Below are 22,424 nucleotides of genomic sequence, written 5' to 3'. Positions count from 1 at the left end.
GATTAGTGCCATAGTCTTTACTACTCCCTTCTCCCACCTCAAAGAAACGGGTAACAGAAGCCTGAACTCTTTGTAATTGTGAATAGAGGACAAAGTAGAAACACCCAAGGCCTGTCCTCTAGAGAAACTTAGGTGCGAGCGTTTCCCGAACGATTAGGACAATTTAGGCGTAAATGTCCTCTGACTCCACAATACATACATAAACCCTCCCTTCTTCTGTACTGTCTCTCTCTCTCTGTGAGATGAGTACTGCCTATCTGCATAGGTTCAGAAATACGTAAGTCCTCGAACTCAGAATTTTGAAAGGTAGGCGCTAGTTTAAAGGAGGGTCTACGGGTCCTATCTCGAGTGTTCTGCCTCTCTCTTATGCGTTCATCAATACGAGATATAAAAGAAATTAAATCCTCCAAATTCTCAGGGAGTTCTCTAGTAGCGACTTCGTCAAGAATTACATCTGATAACCCATTCAGAAACACATCTATATAAGCCTGTTCGTTCCACTTAACTTCTGCCGCCAAGGACCTGAACTCTAGTGCATAGTCCACAAGTGTTCGATTGTCCTGTCTAAGGCGCAACAGTAATCTAGCTGCATTGACCTTTCTACCAGGAGGGTCAAAAGTTCTTCTAAACGCAGCTACAAAGGCATTATAATTATAGACTAGTGGATTATCATTCTCCCATAAAGGATTGGCCCATCTCAGAGCTTTCTCAATGAGTAAAGTAATAAGAAATCCAACCTTCGCTCTATCTGTAGGATAAGAGCGGGGTTGTAATTCGAAATGGATGCTAATCTGGTTCAGAAAACCACGGCACTTCTCCGGTGACCCGCCATAACGTACTGGTGGGGTAATACGGGAAGAAGCACCTACAGTGGCTACCTCTAGACCTGAGACTGCAGGAGAAATAGAAGGAGTACGTGTCTCCTCAGGTGGGTTACTAGCACGAGACAAAAGTGCCTGTAGTGCTAGAGCCATCTGATCCATCCTATGCTCCATGGCGTCAAACCTGGGATCAGAAGAACCAAGCTGACTGTTTGTACCTGCAGGATCCATTGGCCCTGTCGTAATGTCAGGATCGGGACAGGGATCCAACACGCAGGGTACAAAGAGTGGAAAGGTACGTATACCGGGCCTTAGAATGGCCGGACTAACGTACCGAGAGTAATAGAGAATAGTCAGAGACAAGCCGAGGTCGAGGGAACGAGAAGACAGATAAGCGAGAGACAAGCCGGGTCAAGGGATAACAGAGAAGCAGGGTAGTACAACAAGCCGAGTCAAAACCAAATAGAGCAAACTAGAATACCAGAGCACTGAGTGACTAGACAAGCTAGAACCACGACAGGGCAATGAGCTGAAGAGAGAAGCAAGCTTAAATACCCTGGCTCCGGATGGTAAGCACGCCTCTGACAAGTGCCGATTGGATATCGGACACTTGAGTGACAGGTCGTTCGTGATAGCGTCATGACGTCACGTATTGAGCGTCCTGCTAGAAAAGGATGTGGATTCCTCGCGGCCGGTGTTTAAGTGGCCGGATGAACCGCGAGGAACGGAGGAAACAGCTCGCCTGGATGGATAAACCACCAAGTCTCTACCTCCCTTAGAGGTAGAGACCTCAGGTACCCTGACACTCTGAACCTTTCGTTCAGAACCAGACAGTTGCTTAGAGACAGACTCCTGCTCCTGAGCTGGCTTGGGTGTATGCGTGACGTGTGGTGGTGAGTCTGTCCCTGCCCTTCACTTTGGGCAGACTGTGGATGGGTCGACTTTCCTACCGATGAAACCACTGTCTCTCCCTCGCTTCCACTCCATCTCCTCACACAAACAGAACCTTGGGAACTGGCTGAATCTGGCACGGAGTACAGCTCACAAACATTCTGCTCTCCCTCATAGCCATGCTGTCCCTCCACATTTTATACACAGCACATTAAATACATTTGCTTCAGGCACATTTTTGCACATATAGTCATTCAACCCCCTCTTGCTAGAAGGTTTTTTCTGTACATTTTCACAGGACACCTTTGACACCCCATGGTCAGGCACAGAATGTTGCCCACACTTACGTATTTTCCTCACCCAGCCAGGCCATCCTCTCACATAGACCCTCAAACTCTCCTGGTTCTCGCACCTGACCTATTCCTGGTTGAGGCACAGGTGAACATACCAACTCATCCTGCCCTGACTCCCAATGAGTTAAACCACTTTTTTTTTCACATGGCATCTCAAACATTTCTGGCTCTGGCACAGATAGGCACACACACTCATCCTCCCCTAGCTTCCTGTGAAGTTGTTTTTGCCCATTCCCTCATGGTATTGCATACATCTCTGGCTCTGGCACAGACTAACACACAATCTGCCCTCCCAGCAAAGTTGTCAAGATCTCTTACCTTATTCCATCATGCCCACGTGGTGCAGGATCCAGGGCAGACTCCTCTTCCAACGAGTTAAGCATGTAACACGCCGGCCGCTGGAGTCACCCCCTTTTTATGACGTGGCGCATGCGCTCCAACGTCATGACGTCATTGACGCGGCCCCGTGGCCTTAAAGCAAAAGACGCTCCCTTATAAAAGGGGTGCCTTTTGCCTTGTTCCTTGCCCTATTGTGGTTCCTTATTTTCCCCTTAGTGCTCTTTGATTCGTCTTGCATATTTACTGTTGGTTTTGTATACTGACCCGGCTTGGATTTTGACGTTCCTGTTTTCTGGTTCCCTGACTCGGTTTGTATTTTGACCTCCTGATTTCTAGTATGCTGACCCGGCTATTCTTGTATCATTCTCCTGATCTCTGGTATTATGATTTTTGTCTATCCTCTGACTACTCTTTTTCACCTACGTTAAATCCGACCATTTTAAGGTTCAGTAATACATGCTTGGATTTTTTGTGGGTTTACATACTGCGTGTTGGGTTATCACACGACCGTGATATTAGAATAGGACCTTGGACCCTGCAGGTGTCAACCCACAAGCTTCTGGCCATGATGTGCGGTTCGAGGAAATGGACCAGTTTGCCCTTGCTCTGCAGACTTTACTGGCTCGTACAGCACATCTGCAAACCGAAGCGCAAAATCCTATACCTGTAGTTGCTTCACTTAACCTAGAGGTTGCCACAGTTAATACGTCCACTCATATGACGTCCCCTTTACGTTACGGAGGTGCATGCTGAGGGTTTTTAAACCAAGTCAGCATACACTTCGAATTACAACCCAGGGCCTACCCTATCAAAAGGACTAGAGTGGGTTTTATGATCAACCTACTTGTAGATAGGGCATTGATATGGGCAAACCCTTTATGTTAAAATAACAACCCCTTCGTATACAACTATGCTGAGTTTGTGGCTGCATTCAAACAAACCTTTGATCCCCCAGGAAGATGAGTGAATGCAGCCAAAACTCTTCTTAAGATGGAACAAGGATCCCTTCCTCTTGTGGAGTACGCTTTAGAATTTCGCACTTATACTGCAGAAGTGCGATGGAACAACCAGGCATTTGTAGACATATTTATGAATGGTCTCTCGGATACTTTGTTGGATGAGGTTGCAGCTAGGGACTTGCCAGAGGATTTAGAAGAACTCATAACCTATCTGTCCCATATAGACGAGGGCCTCAGGCTTGACCTTAACGCTCTCCCAACTTCAGAAATAACCACTGTGGCCATCCCTGAACCCACGCAATTAGTGTGAGAACAGGAATGAACCATTAAGATTATGGACCAGCACTGGTACATTATCAGGAGTGTGTGAACTGCTCCGGGAGGATGGCTGCGTGATATGGGTGAGCTTAATGCAACCTGAACAGGTTGTGGATTCAGGGCCTCCTTCTAAACTTACCCTAGGCCCTGGAGGGCCCCGGGGTGGGGGGGGGGGTTGGGAACATAGCGGCAAACTGGGAATCTCTCGGGGCTAACAAGATAGAAGCATCTCAGCTGGGGGTAAACTGTGTGTGTCCTGGTTATTATTGTGTCCGGGGGAGTCAGGTATCTGCTGCGTCGGTCGGCATCCTGCGTGGGTGCGGGAAAGCCCAGTGCCTTACAGAATGCCGGGACCTCTGCTAGTGTGGAGAGTTTATGGACAGTTCCCCTGTGTGTGACCACCAGGAACCTGGGGGACCTCCAGTGATATTCCAGTCCCGCTTCTCTGAGGGTGCTGGTGACCAGGTGCAGCGATCTTCGCCATTGTAGCGTGGATCTAGTGAGGTCTTGATAGACTGTGAGTTGTGCGCCTTCAAATGTTAATGGTGTCTTGCCCCGGAGAGCTGTCATCAGCCTGCTCTTGTCTTGGGAGGTGGTGCAGCGTACAATCACATCTCGAACCGCATTTGGGGCTGCTCTGCCTGAGGATGGTAGGCGGTATATCCCATCTGTGTTACATTTTTTGGCATGCGTTGGCAGCAGGACAGCGGCTACGAGGCGCCTCATATAGTGAGGCAGTTCGTCAGATATGATTGCGTCTGGTACTCTCCTGATCTTAAGGTGGTTGCGCCTTGTTCTGTCATCAAAGGCGGTATAGTGGAGAGAGATTGCTTGCTGTTGGGCTCGTAGGGCCAGGACCGAGTCATGTAGGGTTGTCAATCCCTGCTTAATGCCGAAAATATCGTCCTCTGTGGACTGCACCCTGTCGGCAATAGCCTGCACATCTGTTTTTATGGATGCTGTGCTGGATGCCAGGAGGGTTTTGAGTTCCCCGACCAGGTTCTGAAAGTCCCGCTGGGTAACTAGGGCAGACCCATCTGGTATCCCTTTGGGTGTCTGTGCCCTTACTGGGGGTTGGTCTGGCGGCATGGGGTCTATCGGTAAAAATGTCTTTTTTATGTTATTGATAGCTAGGCATGAGCATGGGGAAAATATTCGGCTCGGTTCGGCATTCCGAAATTTGGGACTTCGGCAATTCGGCACTTCGACACTTTAGAACTTCGGCAACTTTGGCACTTGAACACTTTGGCACTTCGGAACTTCAGCAACTTCGGTACTTCGGGACTTTACTTGGAGCCGCTTGGTAGATAACTCCCTAATTCCCACGGTATTAGGGAGTTATCTACCAAAAGACTGAAAGACCTAAATTGGTCTTTCAGACAAATTTACTAATACTAAGTAAAAATTACTGTGGCTGCTAACTGTTAAAAAAAAATAAAAAAAACCTAATGTCCTCCCCCCTGGCCCCCACCCCCAATTTGTGTTTAGGGCCCCCATTCACTGCTCAGGGGTGGGGGCTGGGGCTATGGGGGAGGACATTAGGTCCCCACCCACTTATTCTAGTTTAGGGCCCCCACCCACCACTCAGGGGTGGGGGGCAGGGGGGAGGACATTAGGTCTCCCCCCTAATTTGTATTTAGGGCCCCCACCCACCGCTCAGGGGTGGGGGCCAGGGGGGAGGACATTAGGTCCCCCCATTTGTATTTAGGGCCCCCACCCACCACTCAGGGGTGGGGGCCAGGGGGGAGGACATTAGGTCCCCCCTTATTCTAATTTAGGGCCCCCACCCACCGCTCAGGGGTGGGGGCCAGGGGGGAGGACATTAAGTCCCCCCCCAATTTGTATTTAGGGCCCCCACCCACCGCTCAGGGGTGGGGGCCGGTGGGGAGGACAATAGGTCCTCCCCCCTTTTTTTTCTTTAGGGCCCCCACCCGCCACAGGTTGCTCACTGTTTAATAGACATGCCCCTACTCGCGGTATAGGTTTGAAATTCAGGTCTTTCAGCCTTTTAGTAACTTACTAAAAGGCTAAGTAACTTACATTTTATATGAATGTATGTTACTTGATTGTTGTAAGTGTTGCAAATGCTTACAGCTGAATCCTGGCTATGTTTGTATACGTTTTATTTGAAATTGTATACAGTGTAACATTCTTCTTCTTTCACTGGGTAAGTATAGCAGCTACTGGTAAATTTCTAAATAAAATTAGATCCTAAAAAAATGATATTAATTGAATATTTATTTACAGTGTGTGTATATAATGAATGCAGTGTGTGTGTATGAATGCAGTGTGTGTATGAATGCAGTGTGTGTGTGTGTGTGTGTATGAGTGCAGTGTGTGTGTGTATGAGGTCAGTGTGTGTGTATGAGGTCAGTGTGTGTGTATGAATACAGTGTGTGTGTGTGATGCAGAGTGTGATGCAGAGCCTTGGTGGGGAGTGGGCATTTTTATTATTATTTTTTTAATTATTATAATTTTAATATTAATATTTTTTGTTATATTAATATTTTTCTTAATTGTATTATTATTATTATTATTATTATTATTATTATTATTATTATTATTATTATTATTATTATTATTATTAATATTTTATTATTTACATTTTTATTTATTTTTTCGTCCCCCCTCCCTGCTTGATACATGGCAGGGAGGGGGGCTCTCACTACCTGGTGGTCCAGTGGCATTGGCAGTTCAGTGGAGGGGGCTGGCAGAGAGCGTTTACTTACCTCTCCTGCAGCTCCTGTCAGCTCCCTTCTCCTCCGCGAGGTCCGGTCAGCTCCCCTGTCAGCTCCCAGTGAAAGTCTCGCAGCCGCACTCTGACCCCGCGGCTCTCGGGAGACTTACACTGGGACTTGCAGAGGGAGCTGACCGGACCAGCGCGGAGGAGAATGGAGCTGCAGGAGAGGTAAGTAAACGCTCTCTGCCAGCCCCCCTCCTACACAGCCCCTTGTCTGTATTATGGCAACTTTTTTTATACTGTACTTTTCTAAATAAACCTACGTCTCTGTGAAAACTGAAGTTTTTGTTTTTTTGCAGCCTATATAAACTTAAACCTTGTTTATTTTGCCTGTGTTAGCCTTTGAGTTTGACATGCTTGTTGTAAGCCATCTGGCCCTTTTCACATTCCGTTGCAATTTACATTACCCCTTCTGTCATCTGAACTCTACTAAGTGGCCAATTCATATATGCACTACATAAATTACATTAAATGGCAATATTCTATAGTGCAACAATGAATTATGCACCCTTGGCGTGACAATCAGAATTGACAATCTCAGCCAATCCAATGCTTTCCTATGGGGAAGCATTTTAATTGACTGAGATCATCACTTCTGATGATGTTAGCAAAAGAGGCAGATATGGGGCAGAGACCGCACCAGCAGACTGGAATATAGTTAAGATATTACTATATTTAGGGGGGCTAGATAGAATTGCACTTGCTAGCCAGCCACCACAACAAGAAGGTGTAAAATAATAATAAATAAGACTTATAGGGCGTCTTTAACTTCATACACCCCTTGAGTATCAAAGGGGTGTATGCAGTTAAAGACGTCCTTTTCCTATAGATGGAGCTATGCTGCAGTATTCTCCAGATGTCATCGCAGCCGATCAAATCTCCAAATAGGTAGTAGAGCTCTTACAAGAGGTAGTGATTAGTTGTGAAGCAGGTTCCCTACAAGCACGAGACAAGGCTACGTGTTGAGGGTTAAGCTGAACTGATTTTTAATGGGGCCACACTGGCCTTTTATGCAACTTTTCCCAACAAGGGTGACACCCAGGTGGACCTTGTTGGGAACAGGGACACACAGTGAAGTCAATAAACATCAGTTTAGTCAGACAGAGAGACACACCATACATTACACACATTCCCTCCCCTCTGCTTGGGAGATATTTGAGTTAATTACTGTATCAACTCAATTATCTCCAAATGAAAAAGAGGGACAATTTTATGCATTTCTAGAAACACCCCAAAATCACATCAGAACCCCATATAACATACATCTCCTGATAACCCCTATCTGGGGGAACAATATATTTAAAAATCATTCAAATCGGTTCAGGGGTTCGAAAGTTAGGTGGAAGTCCCATTTCTGCCCGGCCATGCACGAGGCTCCTGCCCAGAATAGTTCCATGAATTCAGCTGGTGCGGCTGGTCTCTTTCGTGCATGGTAAAATGTCGAACAATAGTTCAAATACTCATTCGTGCGTACGATGGTCGTGTGCCGCTTACCGTGTTACCGAATGCCGCCTTCTTCGGATGAATGAATACGAATCTAAGTTGTCCTGGAATTCTCAGCAGTGTTCGGGCCATCGAGTGTCTGAAAATAGTTCCAGACACTTGACGACCAAACCCCGCTGAACGCGTTCGACAAAACAAGATGGCCACCGCCACGTGTTTGTGCATACGAATCGACAGCCACCCAGTGAACCACTTAGAACGTTAGAGTTGCGGTTTGTAATAGTGTCAAATAAGTCAATTGACTGCACACGACTGTCTTGGGTGGTCGAAAGGTTCGGTAAAACATTCTGTATACAAATTAGCTGGGTAAAGTTTGTTTGTTTCTATTCGTATACCGTTTTAGGTGAATGGTAGTGTAAATGAATAGATAGCAACACAATTAGAAATCCAACGAACAGGGCATCTGTTACAAGGGGTCTGTATGAGTAGTCAACCATATTAATTTGCCCCATTCAGTATGGACCGTCGGACTTTAGTAAATTACAGTTTGAATTAATCACTGCAAGCAGCAAATAGTTGCTCGGACTCCTTGAGATGGGTTGACAATAAAAATCAGCCTCAACCAGAATTATGGATAAAAAAAAGGGTCTTAATAATAGACATTTACTAGGAAATGTAATATAATTAATACAAAAATTGTGATTCACAAATTAGAATGGAAAAAACGAGTCTGGGAATATTTCCAAGTCTAGTTTTCCCTTAGTTTGTCATTTGGATTTTATTAATGAAAATGTAGAGCTAAACAAATAACTCTAAACAAGAAAAATGTATGAAAACTAGGTAGTAACTTATAACATTGCTATACTCGTTAGATGAACTAATGTCTCCTTATTCTAAATTTAAATATTATAGTTAGTAATAATTATAGATCTGGTCAATAATAATTATTTATGAATAAAGGGTTGATGCACAGTCAATTTGCCATAACAATTAAGCTTGCTACCTAGAATCTAAGTGCAGCTAGTTGGTAGCAGTTCTGTTTCAATGTTAATTCTCGATAACATATTTATTTATTTTTTCATTTAGGACTTGGCTTCAGCCTTAGCTTCTTCCCAAGCCTCACCATTTTGTCACAGTACTTTGACAGGCGTCGGTCCCTGGTTATTTCTGCTGCAACCACAGGGGAATGTTTTGCATTCATTGTATTTGTTCCAGGTAAGATCTATAATTAACTAGTGTCTGCCCTCCCTAAAAGTAACAATAACCAACAGGTCAGTGCACAATGGACCAGATTACACCTGTGGGAATTTTGCAATACAACCTTTTGAAAGTCCACCACATTTAACCTGTCCAGCTGCAACAAAATGGCAAAAATAAGGACCCAGATGCAAAAAATCTGGACTATTTGTTCCCTGCTTTAGAAGTCAGCAAGAAAATCATTAAAAACTCCAAGGTAGTGCAATGTTTATGTATGTGGAGACTGTCCAGTACAACAGACAGCAGCAACAGGGTTTTTTTTTTCTTATTTTATCCGTCACCTGACTTATTCCTTGTTTGAGCATTTCCTGTAAACAGTGTGCAGCCATCAAAAGTGTTACCTACCATGCTTGCGGTCACATGACCGGTAACCCCATTACTCCTGTGGCATCATAGGTTTTCCCCTTTGATAACGCCTTTGTGGGCATCATCTGAGTATTTTGAAGTAGTGGTCATGTAACCACATTGATTGGGAATCACATTTCTGTGTCATTCCAAGTTTAACCTCTATTTTTTTATTCTTACGTGGGGCTATTATTTACATGTTTTGTTAATTATGTTATGCTCCCCCTCTTTGAGAGCTAAGATTGTCTCTGATGATATCATTGTGTCAGGAAATTGACATGTGATCTCTCATGAGGAATTTTATTTTTGTAGTAACCAGAAGTACCAAACCAATTAGTATGTGATATTGTGTTTTGTAATTGAATGATTTAATTCTATTTTAGTTACATATAATTATATCATTATTGTACTGTCACTGTTGTGACAGAACACCCTGTCACTGAAAATATTTGTTCGTATCCTTTTTCCGTTTCCGTTCGGTAACCAAACAAAACCACAAATTTTCCCTTTTTATACCCCCTGTACACAGCCCACCTTGGAGCCTGTTAACCCTATTGACCTCTCTTGACACCTCCATCATCGGTTCACACCTAATTGTTTCAAGTGTTCTGCTGGGTGGCCGCCATTCACATGAACGAACATGTGGGAACTGAGTCAGAGGCCATCTTTTTGCATGAAAGCAGGGAGTGGTGTTCGAACGTCGAGTGTATAGAACTAAAATGGACAGACTAACTTGCAAACACCGCTGAACTTCTATCCTCGCCTGCTCCCTTTCCAAACATCTCAGCAGAGCGCTGTTCGGTAGGATTGTTTGCAAAAACTAGGCGAACAATAGCTACCTAGGAACAAGATAATCTGTTTGGTGCTTTATTCGTTTTGGGACTTCCGAAAGTGACCAACCACCTCCACTTTTCCTCTGGAACTATTTTGGGCAGACGCCACGTGTGCGGTCAGTCAAAACTTTACTCTGGTGGCGACTCCTCTGTATTCGTGGGATCTAAGCGCTATTTGGACACTTTGGGCGCTCGGAACCAGGCTATTCAGGAATATAGGACTTGTATCCCCAAGGGGTCCCTTGTAATATTGTATTTGTTTTGGGGTGTTATGTGTTTTACACATGGTACCTCTGTGCCTGGGAGATAATAAGTTTAAGCAAAGTACACTCAGTTATCTCCCAAACACAGGGACACCAGGGAGGAGTTTGTATTGAACTGTACCCTGTGTATAAATTGCATGTACCATGCCCCAATAAACCAGTTCACTCCCAGCATTATGTCTTGGCTAATGTCTGTGGGGGAAAGCTATAATCATTCAGCTTGCTAGAATCACTCAGCAGCTATAACCACTGAATCCAGCGCACCAGAGTTCCAGAGAGGGGGAAAAGGAAATCCTTGGCAGCGAGACCCGTGTCCCTACCTGGGTGGCTGCCACATCTAGTGGCAGCTGTGGGATTTTTCTTTTCCCCAAGAGTGGATGCTGAACCCGGAACTAGCAGCAGATGGAGAATGGCTACGAGCAGCTCAAGCGATCCACATTGAAGGATGTGCTGGAGAGGCAGGGATGAAATGCTAAAAACATACGGAAAAGGGCTTTAATTGCCGAACTAATGAAGCTGGACCGAACCAATCCCAGCGTCGAAGCAGTTTCACGAACACTGAAGAATCCGAACAGATGCGGGACGATCGGTTTCGCTTGGCCTTGTTTGGGCCAAACCCTCCTGACAAAATAATAATGAAAGTACTGGCGGACTCGGTTGCAGAAGCTAGAGCCAAGCGGGAATACCAACTACACTTAGCCGAAATACAGTGTTCGGGAGCTCCGCTGACTGAAAGCCCCACTCCACAGCCAGAACGGAGGAAGGTACCTTTCACAGCCTTAAAAGCATTTCAAGAGACAGATGAGATTGATGGAAATCTCACAGATTTTGAAACCAGTGCGCTCTACACAAAGTACCAGAGGATGACTGGGTAATGATACTGGCTGGAAAATGATCAGGATGAGCTGCTGAGGCATTCAGGGCCATACCAGATGGGGAGATTCATCAGTATGAAAGATAGAAAGAAGCCCTGCTAGCCAGGTATGCAGTCACCCCTTAAGCATACCGCAGGCGGTTTATGGAATTGCGAAAGGAGGATAAAGACTCCTATGCAGAATGCCGCCTCCACAGAGATGCCTTATACTGGCTTATACTGGATATAGGGTGCCCAGCCTTGTCGGGAGAGGATATCCTACAATTATTCTTAATGGAACATTTTTTTAACCTACTTAACCCAGATCTGAGATAGGAGACTGCACACTTTACCAGAGGCTGCCCGCCTGGCAGATGTATACACAGACACCTGAAAAACTGAACGACCACCAGTAAGACCTGCCCCCGCACCGAAGTTGCTGCTCCAGGAACCTCCAACCAACTTCAACCACCTTACAGGGGACTACCTGGGAACCAAACAGCACCAACAAAGACCGGGCCCAGATGCTTCCGATGCCAGCAACTAGAGCATGTAAGGTGCAACTGCCCACTGGAACCCCCAAGACCCTCGTGGGGTCATACCAACCCTGTACCACCCAGGGCCACAGCCCACTGCTTAGAAGCAGAGAACACGTATCCCTGGAAAGAGTCACAGCCTATACCAGAAGATCCTGGAGAGTATTAGATGAAGCTGATCCTGTTCAGGCTTCTACCATGGACAACCCTCAACAACATACACAGTTGGTCATTGTAAACAGACAAACGGCTAGGGAACTGAGAGACACCGGAGCTACCCTGACATTAGTACAACGCTACTTGGCTCGGGACAATGAACATACTGGATAATCTGTGGCCATTAGGGTAGCCGGGGGCGCTATTTACAGACTACCCACTGGCCGAGTTCACATGGATTGGGGAGCTGGATCCAGTACTGTGAACGTGGGGATTATGAAAGACTTGCCCGCGGAGGTACTGCTCGGGAGTGATTTGGGGACCCTTACCTCAGCCTACGTTACCAGGAACACTGCGGAAGCTCATCCAGTAATTACTCATCTTCAAGCCCGGCTGGCTCACGTTCTGAGGAGATCCAGGTAAGCGATGACTCCCCAACCCCGACAGTAGACCTGGCCTAGTTAGCTTGGGACACCCCAGAGGAGTTTGGGAGGGAGGCAAGGGAAGACCCACACTCCAAAATTATAGGACCCAGGCAGACACCGAACAAGGGGGTTTAGAGAGGAAAAAGTTTATTTGAGAACAGGACAGGCTATATCGGTTAACAGAGAATCATAATAGAGGGGCAGCCCCATCCCAGAAGCACCAGCTTGTAGTTCCCAGGAAGTATCAGCTGGAACTCCTACGGATCGGACACAATGTACCTTCGGCAGAACATCTGGGCATAGGCTGGACATCTCATAGAGTAACCCAGAACTTCTTTTGACCGGGAATCAAGATGTTCAGCAGTACTGCCAAACTTGTGATGTTTGTCAACGGGTGGGAAAGAACGGAGATCACCCCGAGGCTCTGCTGCAGTCCATGCCGATCATTGAGGAACCATTCAGCCAAATAGCGGTCGATATAATAGGAACCCTAGTGAGACCTAGTCCCTCCGGTAAAAAGTATATACTTACCATAGTGGACTACGCTACCCGCTATCCTGAAGCAGTCGCTTTGACTAACATCCAAGCAGAAACCGTAGCAGATGCACTGATCTGGATATTCTCTCAAGTAGGTTTTCCCAGGCAGATCCTTTTGGAACAGCGCACCCAATTCACAGCAGACAGAACTCATCAGCACCTTTAACTCTCTTCTTCGCCCTGCTGTGGCCACCCCCCAAACTAACCTTACAGCCGATGCTTTGCTTGCTACTTTACTGACAAGATTGAACCGCTACGAAAAGAATTCTCCCCACCTTGCCATTCTCTTTCTCAAGCGCACGTAGATCATGCCTTTCCTGCCCTTCAGACTTTCTTCCCGACTACTAAACAAGAGGTGGCTGCGCTTCTCCTTTCCTCTCGCCCGACTACTTGCCCGCTCGATCCTGTCCCATCTCACCTTATCATATCTCTCTCCCCTGTTCTTGTGCCTCCCTAACACACATCTTCAACTGGTGGCAGCCAGGTGGCAGGAGACAATGCCCGATTACTGCGGTGGAGTCTAGCTTTACAACCATACAACTTCACCATACACTACCGGCCCAGCAAGCAGAACGGGAACGCCGAAGGGTTGTCAAGGCAAACTGAGCTCACCAACTAACGAGCAAGTCTAGACATATCGAAGTGTACCCGAAAACTGTTAAGCCATGTCTGCTGAAGCACCATACAAGGGGGGGAGCAGTATGACAGAACACCCTGACACTGAAAATACTTGTGTGTATCCTTTTCCCGTTCCCGTTCGGTAACCGAACATGACCACAAATTTTCCCTTTTTATACCCCCAGTACTCAGCCCACCTTGGAGCTTGTTAACCCTCTTAACCTCTTTTGAGGTGTCTTTTGACACAGAGACGCCGAAGAGGAGTTTGTATTGAACTATATGGAGACTCTCTGCTGGGGTTCTGTGTATACATTGCATGTACCATGCCCCATTAAACCAGTTCACTCCCAGCATTAAGTCTCGGCTAATGTCTGTGGGCGAAAGCTATAACAGCTATAATCACTCAGCAGCTATATCACCAAATCCGGCGCAGCAGAGTTCTAGAGAGGGGGAAAAGGACATCCTTGGCGGCGAGACTCGTGTCCCTATTGGAGTGGCCGCCAGATATGTATCGATAGGCACGATCTTAAATTTATGACTTGAAAAAGGCCAGTGTAGGCTGAAACATTGTCACCCTGTTTGCTGTAGAAATAAATATATAACTATGGCAGTCAGCTACTGCTCTTATCAATGCCTCATCCACTGAGCAGAAATGGAGGGATAATGGTATGTTCCACCTTGTATTTTTACTTTATTACGAAGTCCCCACTTTATACAGGGGTTAGTGTAGCTGTACAAAGAACTTGTCCACTACCTATCAAGTGAATTATTACTCCACGCATGATGGTGGAAAAATAACCCTCCAGACAATTTAAATGTCTCCCACATGATGCCAGGTGTGGGTGCAGGGGGTGGGGAGGTGGCTATAAACTTAATGGTGTATTGACATGAATTGACTAGGAAATTACTAAATTTAGGCAAAAATAACTAAAATGGGGGTAAATTTGTAATTCCCTGGTGAGTCCCTAACATTTCACAGGTTTGAGAATAAACTTGTTACAGTGGCAAAAAAATTTTGAATGCTGGAAAGAGATTCTCAGGGCTATTTAATAGAGTGAGAATTCAGAGTGAATTTAAAATTTAAGGCCAAAGTAGCTGAACTGAAGGCATTCCTGCTTAAGGAATTTTCTAGTTCATCTATTTTTAAAATGAAAAGTGACATTAGAAAGAGCCACACGTTATATGGATATAACATGGACACAACATTAGAATTTCAGTGCTATCTAGTAGTTTATAACGCTGTCGTCAAGCATTTGTGACCAGCCCTCTTTTACTTTAAATAAAAAAGGTGTGTTTAAAATGGCTTTGCCACTTGAAAAGTGTCTTAAATCTAGTCTAAAAATGTTTGGTCATAGAACTACTTTTCAGCAGACTGCGAAGCACAATTATATGGATAATGACTGAATGCTAGTGAATTGCAAACCTAATAACAAAAATAGCCAAGTTGTGACTATACATTTCTTTTTCTTTTTTAAATGTGGTTTGCAATTCACAGTTTGGTGAGTAAACCCAACAACAAACAAAACTGTAGTGAATTCAGGAACAGTTCTGCAAATTGGGAACTGTGTTTCAACTCAATAATGATCCCAGTTTGGCAATGTTTGACCTAAGCACTGTAAATTCCGTTTCTAGTTAATCATTGCTCCTTTTTTATTATTATTATTATAGTTACATAGTTACATAGTTAGATAGCTGAAAAGAGACTTGCGTCCATCAAGTTCAGCCTTCCTCACACCTGTTTTTTGCTGTTGATCCAAAAAAAAAAAAAAAAAAAACCCAGTTTGAAGCACAATTTTGCAACAAGCTAGGACAAAAAATTCCTTCTTGACCCCAGAATGGCAGTCAGATTTATCCTTGAATCAAGCAGTTATTACCCTACATTGAAAGATTATATCCTTGAATATTCTGTCTTTGCAAGTATGCATCTAGTAGCTGTTTGAACATCTGTATGGACTCTGATAAAACCACTTCTTCAGGCAGAGAATTCCACATCCTGATTGTTCTTACAGTAAAAAAACCTTTCCTTTGCCTTAGACGAAATCTTCTTTCTTCCAGTCTAAACGCATGGCCTCGTGTCCTATGTAAAGTCCGGTTTGTGAATAGATTTCCACACAATGGTTTGTATTGGCCCCGAATATATTTGTATAATGTTATCATATCCCCTCTCAGGCGACGTTTTTCTAAACTAAATAGGTTTAAATTTGTTAACCTTTCTTCATAGCTGATATGTTCCATTCCTTTTATTAATTTTGTAGCCCGCCTCTGCACTTTTTCTAGTGCCATGATATCCTTCTTTAGAACAGGTGCCCAAAATTGCACAGCATATTCAATATGTGGTCTTACCAGTGATTTATAGAGAGGCAAAATGATATTCTCGTCCCGAGAATGAATGCCCTTTTTCATGCATGACAATACCTTACTGGCCTTGGCCACTGCTGATTGACATTGCACATTGTTGCATAGTTTGTTGTCTATAACAATTCCCAAGTCCTTTTCGTGTGTTGTTATCCCTAATTCGCTTCCATTAAGGGTATACGTTGCTTGTGTATTCTTTACGCAGAAGTGCATAACTTTGCATTTTTCAACATTAAATTTCATCTGCCATTTGAGTGCCCAGTCCTCCAGTCTATCTAAATCCTTCTGCAGCAAAGTAATATCTTGCTCACATTGTATTATTTTACAAAGTTTTGTGTCATCTGCAAACACTGAAACATGACTTTCAATGCTGTCTTCAAGATCATTTATAAAAATGTTAAATAGAAGGGGTCCCAGAACAGACCCCTGAGGGACACCACTTGCCACCTCTGTCCAGCTTGAAAATTTACCATTAACGACAACTCTTTGTATTCTGTTTTTAAGCCAATGTTCTACCCAAGAACAAGCATTTTCATCGAGACCGATTTCCTTGAGTTAATAATGATTATCATTATTATTATTGACACTTATATAGTGCCAACAAATTCTGTATAAACGAATACTAATATGAAGAACGTTTTAAGGGTTTTAACTATGTAAAAACATATTGTGAGATTTATATTTTTCTGATGATTGTTTCCCACTTACATGCTTATAATGCTTTTTTCTTTACTTTCCAGCTTATACTGCACTTATGCAATACATGGGCTGGAGAATTTGCCTGTTCGTCATCGGAGCTCTGCAACTTGTCATCATGGTTTGTGGATTCTTGCTACAGCCAACCATTATTATACCAGAAGAAGACCCAAAACAACATTCAGAAGTTGATAATAAGGACACACGCATTACTATAGACATCACAGATTCTGTAGACAATACAATGGCAAAGACTGACATGCCCAAAGAGGAGAAGATGCTTGAGCCAGTAGAGTCTGAAAAGGATGAGCTTGTACTTGATTTTTCTGTATTGAAAAATACTAGCTTTATATTTTACACATTATTTGGATTATTTGCTGTCTTTGGCACTTCTGTACCTCCCCTATTCATTATTCCTTACAGTGTAAGTCTGGGCATACCTGAAGAACTTTCAACACGCATTCTTATCTTCATGGCCTTTGCTGAACTCCTCGGAAGAATTAGTGGAGGCCTTATCATGCACAAGGAGCCAATTAATAAGATTTACATTGAACTGACATTTGTCATCCTGCTGTGCCTAGCTCTTGTTGCCATCCCTTTTGCTCATACTTTTCTGGGACTGATGGCATGTAGCTTCTTTTACAGCTACATTATGGGAGCTGTTGCAGCAACTTACATTCCGCTGATAGGGGAAAAGGACATTGTTGGCATCGAGAAGATGGAATCAGCAGTTGGAGTCTTTGTCTTTATTCAAAGTTTCACATCACTGACGGGACCCCCATTAACAGGTAACTAATACAATTTGTTATAATTATTTTTTTTTATCTCCAGACTAGCCCATGAAGTCACACAACAAGACAAGCACTTGGTTAGCACCAGCTGTGCATGGGCCAGCACTGGGCATCCTTTGATCTTCATTGTTGGCCTCTGCCAATGCCCACTCCAAAATTTAAAATAATGATAACCTGCAATACTCTGAGTGTCTCCACAGGGCTCGTTTCCTTGTGCCATCATAACAGAATCATATATTGTCTACAATGATTAGAGTCACCCTATTTTGAGTATTTGAATGAGCTATGCAACACTGCGAACCCTGCAATATGACAGATGTGACTGTTTTGGTCAGTCCAGCATCCTCTGGAAAACTGTTTATAAACTCCACAAGTATCAGGCGCTGTGTGAATGTGTAATAATTACATCTGACTCAGTGCCTGCTCACTAGTTCATAATCCTAGTCCTAGTTTTATACAAAAAAGCAGGAATGTTTGCACTGATGGAGCAAACACTGGGGCTAAGAATTCTGTGAAATATATGTTTAACCCCTTAACGCCGTTACGGCGTTCTATGCCGTCGCGGCTTTAAAGGGCTTTAAAGCCGTTGCGGCAGCATAGAACGCCGTAACGGCTTAAGCCCCCAGAAGATCGCAGCTACTTACCTCCGCCGCGATCCTCTTCTGGGGGGCTGCCTGACAGCCCAGGCAGCCCCCCCATGGCAAATGAGGCCCCCGGGGGCCATGTGATCACTCTCAAAGAGCGATCACATGGCCCCCATAGCTGGCTATGGATCTGCCAGCAGGGGGACTGTCTTAAATATTAGACAGTCCCCCTGCTGGTAGGAAGAGTAAAAAAAATGTATTAAACATGTGTAAAATTAAATTAAAAGTATTTATATATATATATATATATATATATATATATATAATATGTATATATATTATATATATAATATATATACATATTATATATATGTAACGTCATACAAAGTGTATTTTAATATTAATATTAGTATATATATTAATATTAAAATACACTTAGAATGACGTTACATATATATAATATGTATATATATTATATATATAATAGATATATACACATATATTATATATAAATACGTCTAATTATAATAATAAATAAATAAAATAAATAAATAAAATATTGAAACAAAATTTAAAATAAATTATATATGCATATGTAATTTCATTCTAACTGTATTTTGCTATTAATATATATATATTGGTAACATAATACACTTAGAATGACATTCTATATATATATATATCTATATATAAAATGCAAATAACCGCAAATATATATATAGAGATAAATACATATAATTACATAAAAGATTACATTAGTATGCACGTAGATTTTAAATACCTATAACCTATACTGTTTTACTCGGGAGACTTCGCTGAACTGAAATATTAGTGTTTAAAACTGGTAAATTTTATTAAAACAATGATATTTTAAGTAAAAGTGAAGTTTTTTGCATTTTTTTCAAACAAACGGCACTTTTATGGACTATATTATTGTTGTAATATGTTTTACTGTTTTAAAACACTAATATTTGTGTTTAGTGAAGTCTCCCGAGAATAACAGTACCCCTCATGTACAGGTTTTATGGTGTTTTGGAAAGTTAGAGAGTCACATATAAGGCTTGCATTTCCTTTTTTTGACATTGAAATTTGCCAGATTAGTTATGTTGCCTTTGAGATCGTATGGTAGCCCAGGAATAAGAATTACACCCATGATGGCATACCATTTACAAAAGTAGACAACCCAAGGTATTGCAAATGGGGTATGCCCAGTCATTTTTAGTAGCCACTTAGTCACAAACACTGGCCAAATATTAGTTTTTTGCTTTTTTCACACAAAAACAAATATGAACGCTAACTTTGGCCAGTGTTTGTGACTAAGTGGCTACAAAAAAAAGACTAAACATACCCCACGTTCAATACCTTGGGTTGTCTACTTTTTCAAATGGTATGCCATTATGGGGGTAATTCTCATTCCTGGGCTACCACACTGTCTCAAAGGTAACATTACTAATCTGGCAAATTTCAATTTGAAAATGGAACGTTCTATATTTGACCCTGTAACTTTCCAAAACACCATAAAACCTGTTAATAGGGGGTACTGTTGTACTCGTGAGACATCGCTGATTACAAATATGTGCTTTTTGTTGCAGTAAAACCTAACAGTATTATGACATGTACAGCTAAAATGTGAGGCGGAACTACACATTTAAAAAAAAAAAAAAAATTCTCACAGTTTTTTTAATTTTATTCATAATAAATTATGTTTCATATATAAATATTTGATATAAAATGAAAGCCCTGTTTCTCCTGAACAAAATGATATATAATAAGTGCATATAATATGAAAGAGGGGAACTACGGGTGAACAGACATATAGCGCAAATTCCAGTATTTGTTTACGTTTTGTTTTGATCAGAACGTGTACTATTGACTCCGTCCTGAAGGGGTTAAATAGCTGGCTAAAAGTCAGCAGGTCTAAACGTTTTGTAAATATTGATGGGAATGTAGGCACCTGGGAAATCAGGCCATGTACTATCCCTTTTGTAGCAAGATAAGTATGAGAAGCACTGAGAAGTTTTAATGGAGGTACAGATAGAGTGAAAAGTTTTGTTTAACCCCTTCAGGACGAAGTCAATAGTACACGTTCTGATCAAAACAAAATGTAAACAAAAACTGTAATGTGTGCTATATGTTTGTTCAACCGTAATTCACCTCTTTCATATTATATGCACCCACACTTATTAGATATCAGTTTGTTCAGGAGAAACAGGGCTTTCATTTCATATCAAATATTTATAATTTATTATGAATAAAAGCAAAAAAACAGTGAGAAATTGTACATTTTAAAAAAGAATTGTAGTTCTGCCTCACATTTCAGCTGTAAATGTCATAATACTGTTAGCTTTTACTGCAAAAAAAGCACATATTTGGATTCAGCAAGGTCTCACGAGTACAACAGTAGCCCCCATTAACAGTTTTTACGGTGTTTTGGAAAGTTAAAGGGTCAAATATAGCACATTCCATTTTTCAGTTTTTTCACATTGAAATTTGCCAGATTAGTAATGTTACCTTTGAGACCGTGTGGTAGCCGAGGAATGAGATTTACCCCCATGATGGCATACCATTTGCAAAAGTAGACTACCCAAGGTATTGCAAGTGGGGTATGTCCAGTCTTTTGTAGTAGCCACTTAGTCACAGACACTGGCCAAAGTTAGCTTTCATATTTGTTTTTGTGTGAAAAAAGCAAAAAACAAATATTTGGCCAGTGTTTCTAACTAAGTGGCTACTAAAAATGACTGGACATACCCCGTTTGCAATACCTTGGGTTGTCTGCTTTTGCAAATGGTATGTCATCATGGGGGTAATTCTTATTCCTGGGCTACCATACGGTCTCAAAAGTCAACATAATCAATCTGGCAAATTTTTATGCGAAAAAAATGAAATGCAAGCCTTATATTTGACTCTCTAACTTTCCAAAACACCATAAAACCTGTACATGGGGGGTACTGTTTTACTCAGGAGACTTTGCTGAATACAAATGTTAGTGTTTCAAAATGGTAACTTGTATTACAACAATAATATCGTCAGTAAAAGTGCCGATCATGTGTGAAAAATGCACTCTGCACTTTTTGCCTGGGTTGTCAGGTATGTCAATCAAATTTTAACTAATTAAATCACATAATTATGTTAAAATATTACTTAAATATACACATAGAATTTTAATATATATACATATATATGTATTTAAAGTCTACGTGTACACTTATGTAGTTATTTATGTAATTATATATATTTATCTGTATATATATATTTGCGGTTATTTGTATTTTATATATAGATAGATAGATATAGAATGTCATTCTAAGTGTATTTTGTTACCAACACTATCCACCAGCAGGGGGACTGTCTGACACTCCAGACAGTACCCCTGCTGGCAGATCCACAACCAGCTATAGGGGGCCATGTGATCGCTCTTTGAGAGTGATCACATGGCCCCCGGGGGCTTCATTTGCCGTGGGAGGGCTGCCTGGGCTGTCAGGCAGCCCTCCAGAAGAGGATCGCGGCGTTCTCTGCCACCGCAACGGCTTTAAAGCCCATTTAATGCGGGACGGCATAGAACGCCGTAACGGTGTTAAGGGATTAACATAAGTACAAGCTATGTCTGCAGAAGATTATATGGCTGAAAGTAATGTTTCTACTTTTTTGTTTTATTTTCTTTTATTTAGGTTTACTGGTGGACAAAACAAAATATTATGGGTCTGCATTCTACTTCAGTGCTGTCGGGATGGCACTTGGTGCTATATGCTTGGCCTTTGTAAAACCTTCTCAGAATGGTCTGTGCAAGAAAAAGGCACCAGCTACACAAGACTCAGCTGAATTCCAAGATGCACAAGACATGCCAATAAACAATGCAGTAGTAGATGAAAACCCGTCAGGAACTGAGGAAAACTCCAGTACTATAGAGATGGAACTACCTGCCATAGTAAGACCTTGCATTAATGGACAGTGCAAGAAAAAGTCACCCGATACACAAGACTCCACTGAATGTCAAAATGTCCAAGATGTGGTGATAGAAATCCCAGAAATGAATGGAAACCTGTCAGCGGATTGATCTGAAAATCATTGGACACCTTGCCACCCATGGGTTTTCGCATTCTTTCTGTTCATCTGCATACATGTGGCACAAGTTTTCTAAAAATCTACAGTTCAGAGGGGATATGAGAGCTCTATTCAAACATATACAGGGCCAGTCTCTGTGCTACTATTGGTCTTTTTTATTATTATTATTATACTATTTATTAACCCCTTAAGACCGGAGGGCGTACTATTACGTCCTATTATAGGCGGCTCTAAACGCCGCCGGGCGTA

The 22,424-nt window shown here is 42.5% G+C and overlaps 1 protein-coding gene across 1 annotated transcript; it reads left to right on the top strand.

Annotated features, from left to right (window-relative positions):
• The first annotated feature begins 4,768 nt into the window (after window positions 1–4,768).
• On the top strand, window positions 4,769–22,167 carry LOC134608534 (monocarboxylate transporter 7-like). The gene is made up of 4 exons (XM_063451441.1): window positions 4,769–4,781; window positions 8,951–9,079; window positions 16,783–17,526; window positions 21,782–22,167. Exons 1-4 carry the CDS (start codon window positions 4,769–4,771, stop codon window positions 22,165–22,167), a joined length of 1,272 nt encoding a protein of 423 aa, XP_063307511.1.
• Window positions 22,168–22,424: the final 257 nt, after the last annotated feature.

Source organism: Pelobates fuscus, chromosome 1, assembly GCF_036172605.1.
Source record: "Pelobates fuscus isolate aPelFus1 chromosome 1, aPelFus1.pri, whole genome shotgun sequence".
NCBI lineage: Eukaryota > Metazoa > Chordata > Amphibia > Anura > Pelobatidae > Pelobates > Pelobates fuscus.
This window is presented reverse-complemented; position numbering and strand designations above follow the sequence as displayed.

Excerpts from the sequence above, each read along its gene's own strand:
- LOC134608534 (XM_063451441.1), top strand. Across the intron at positions 9,080-16,782 it reads ATTCATTGTATTTGTTCCAG|CTTATACTGCACTTATGCAA; the intron begins GTAAGATCTATA and ends TTTACTTTCCAG. Across the intron at positions 17,527-21,781 it reads GACGGGACCCCCATTAACAG|GTTTACTGGTGGACAAAACA; the intron begins GTAACTAATACA and ends TCTTTTATTTAG.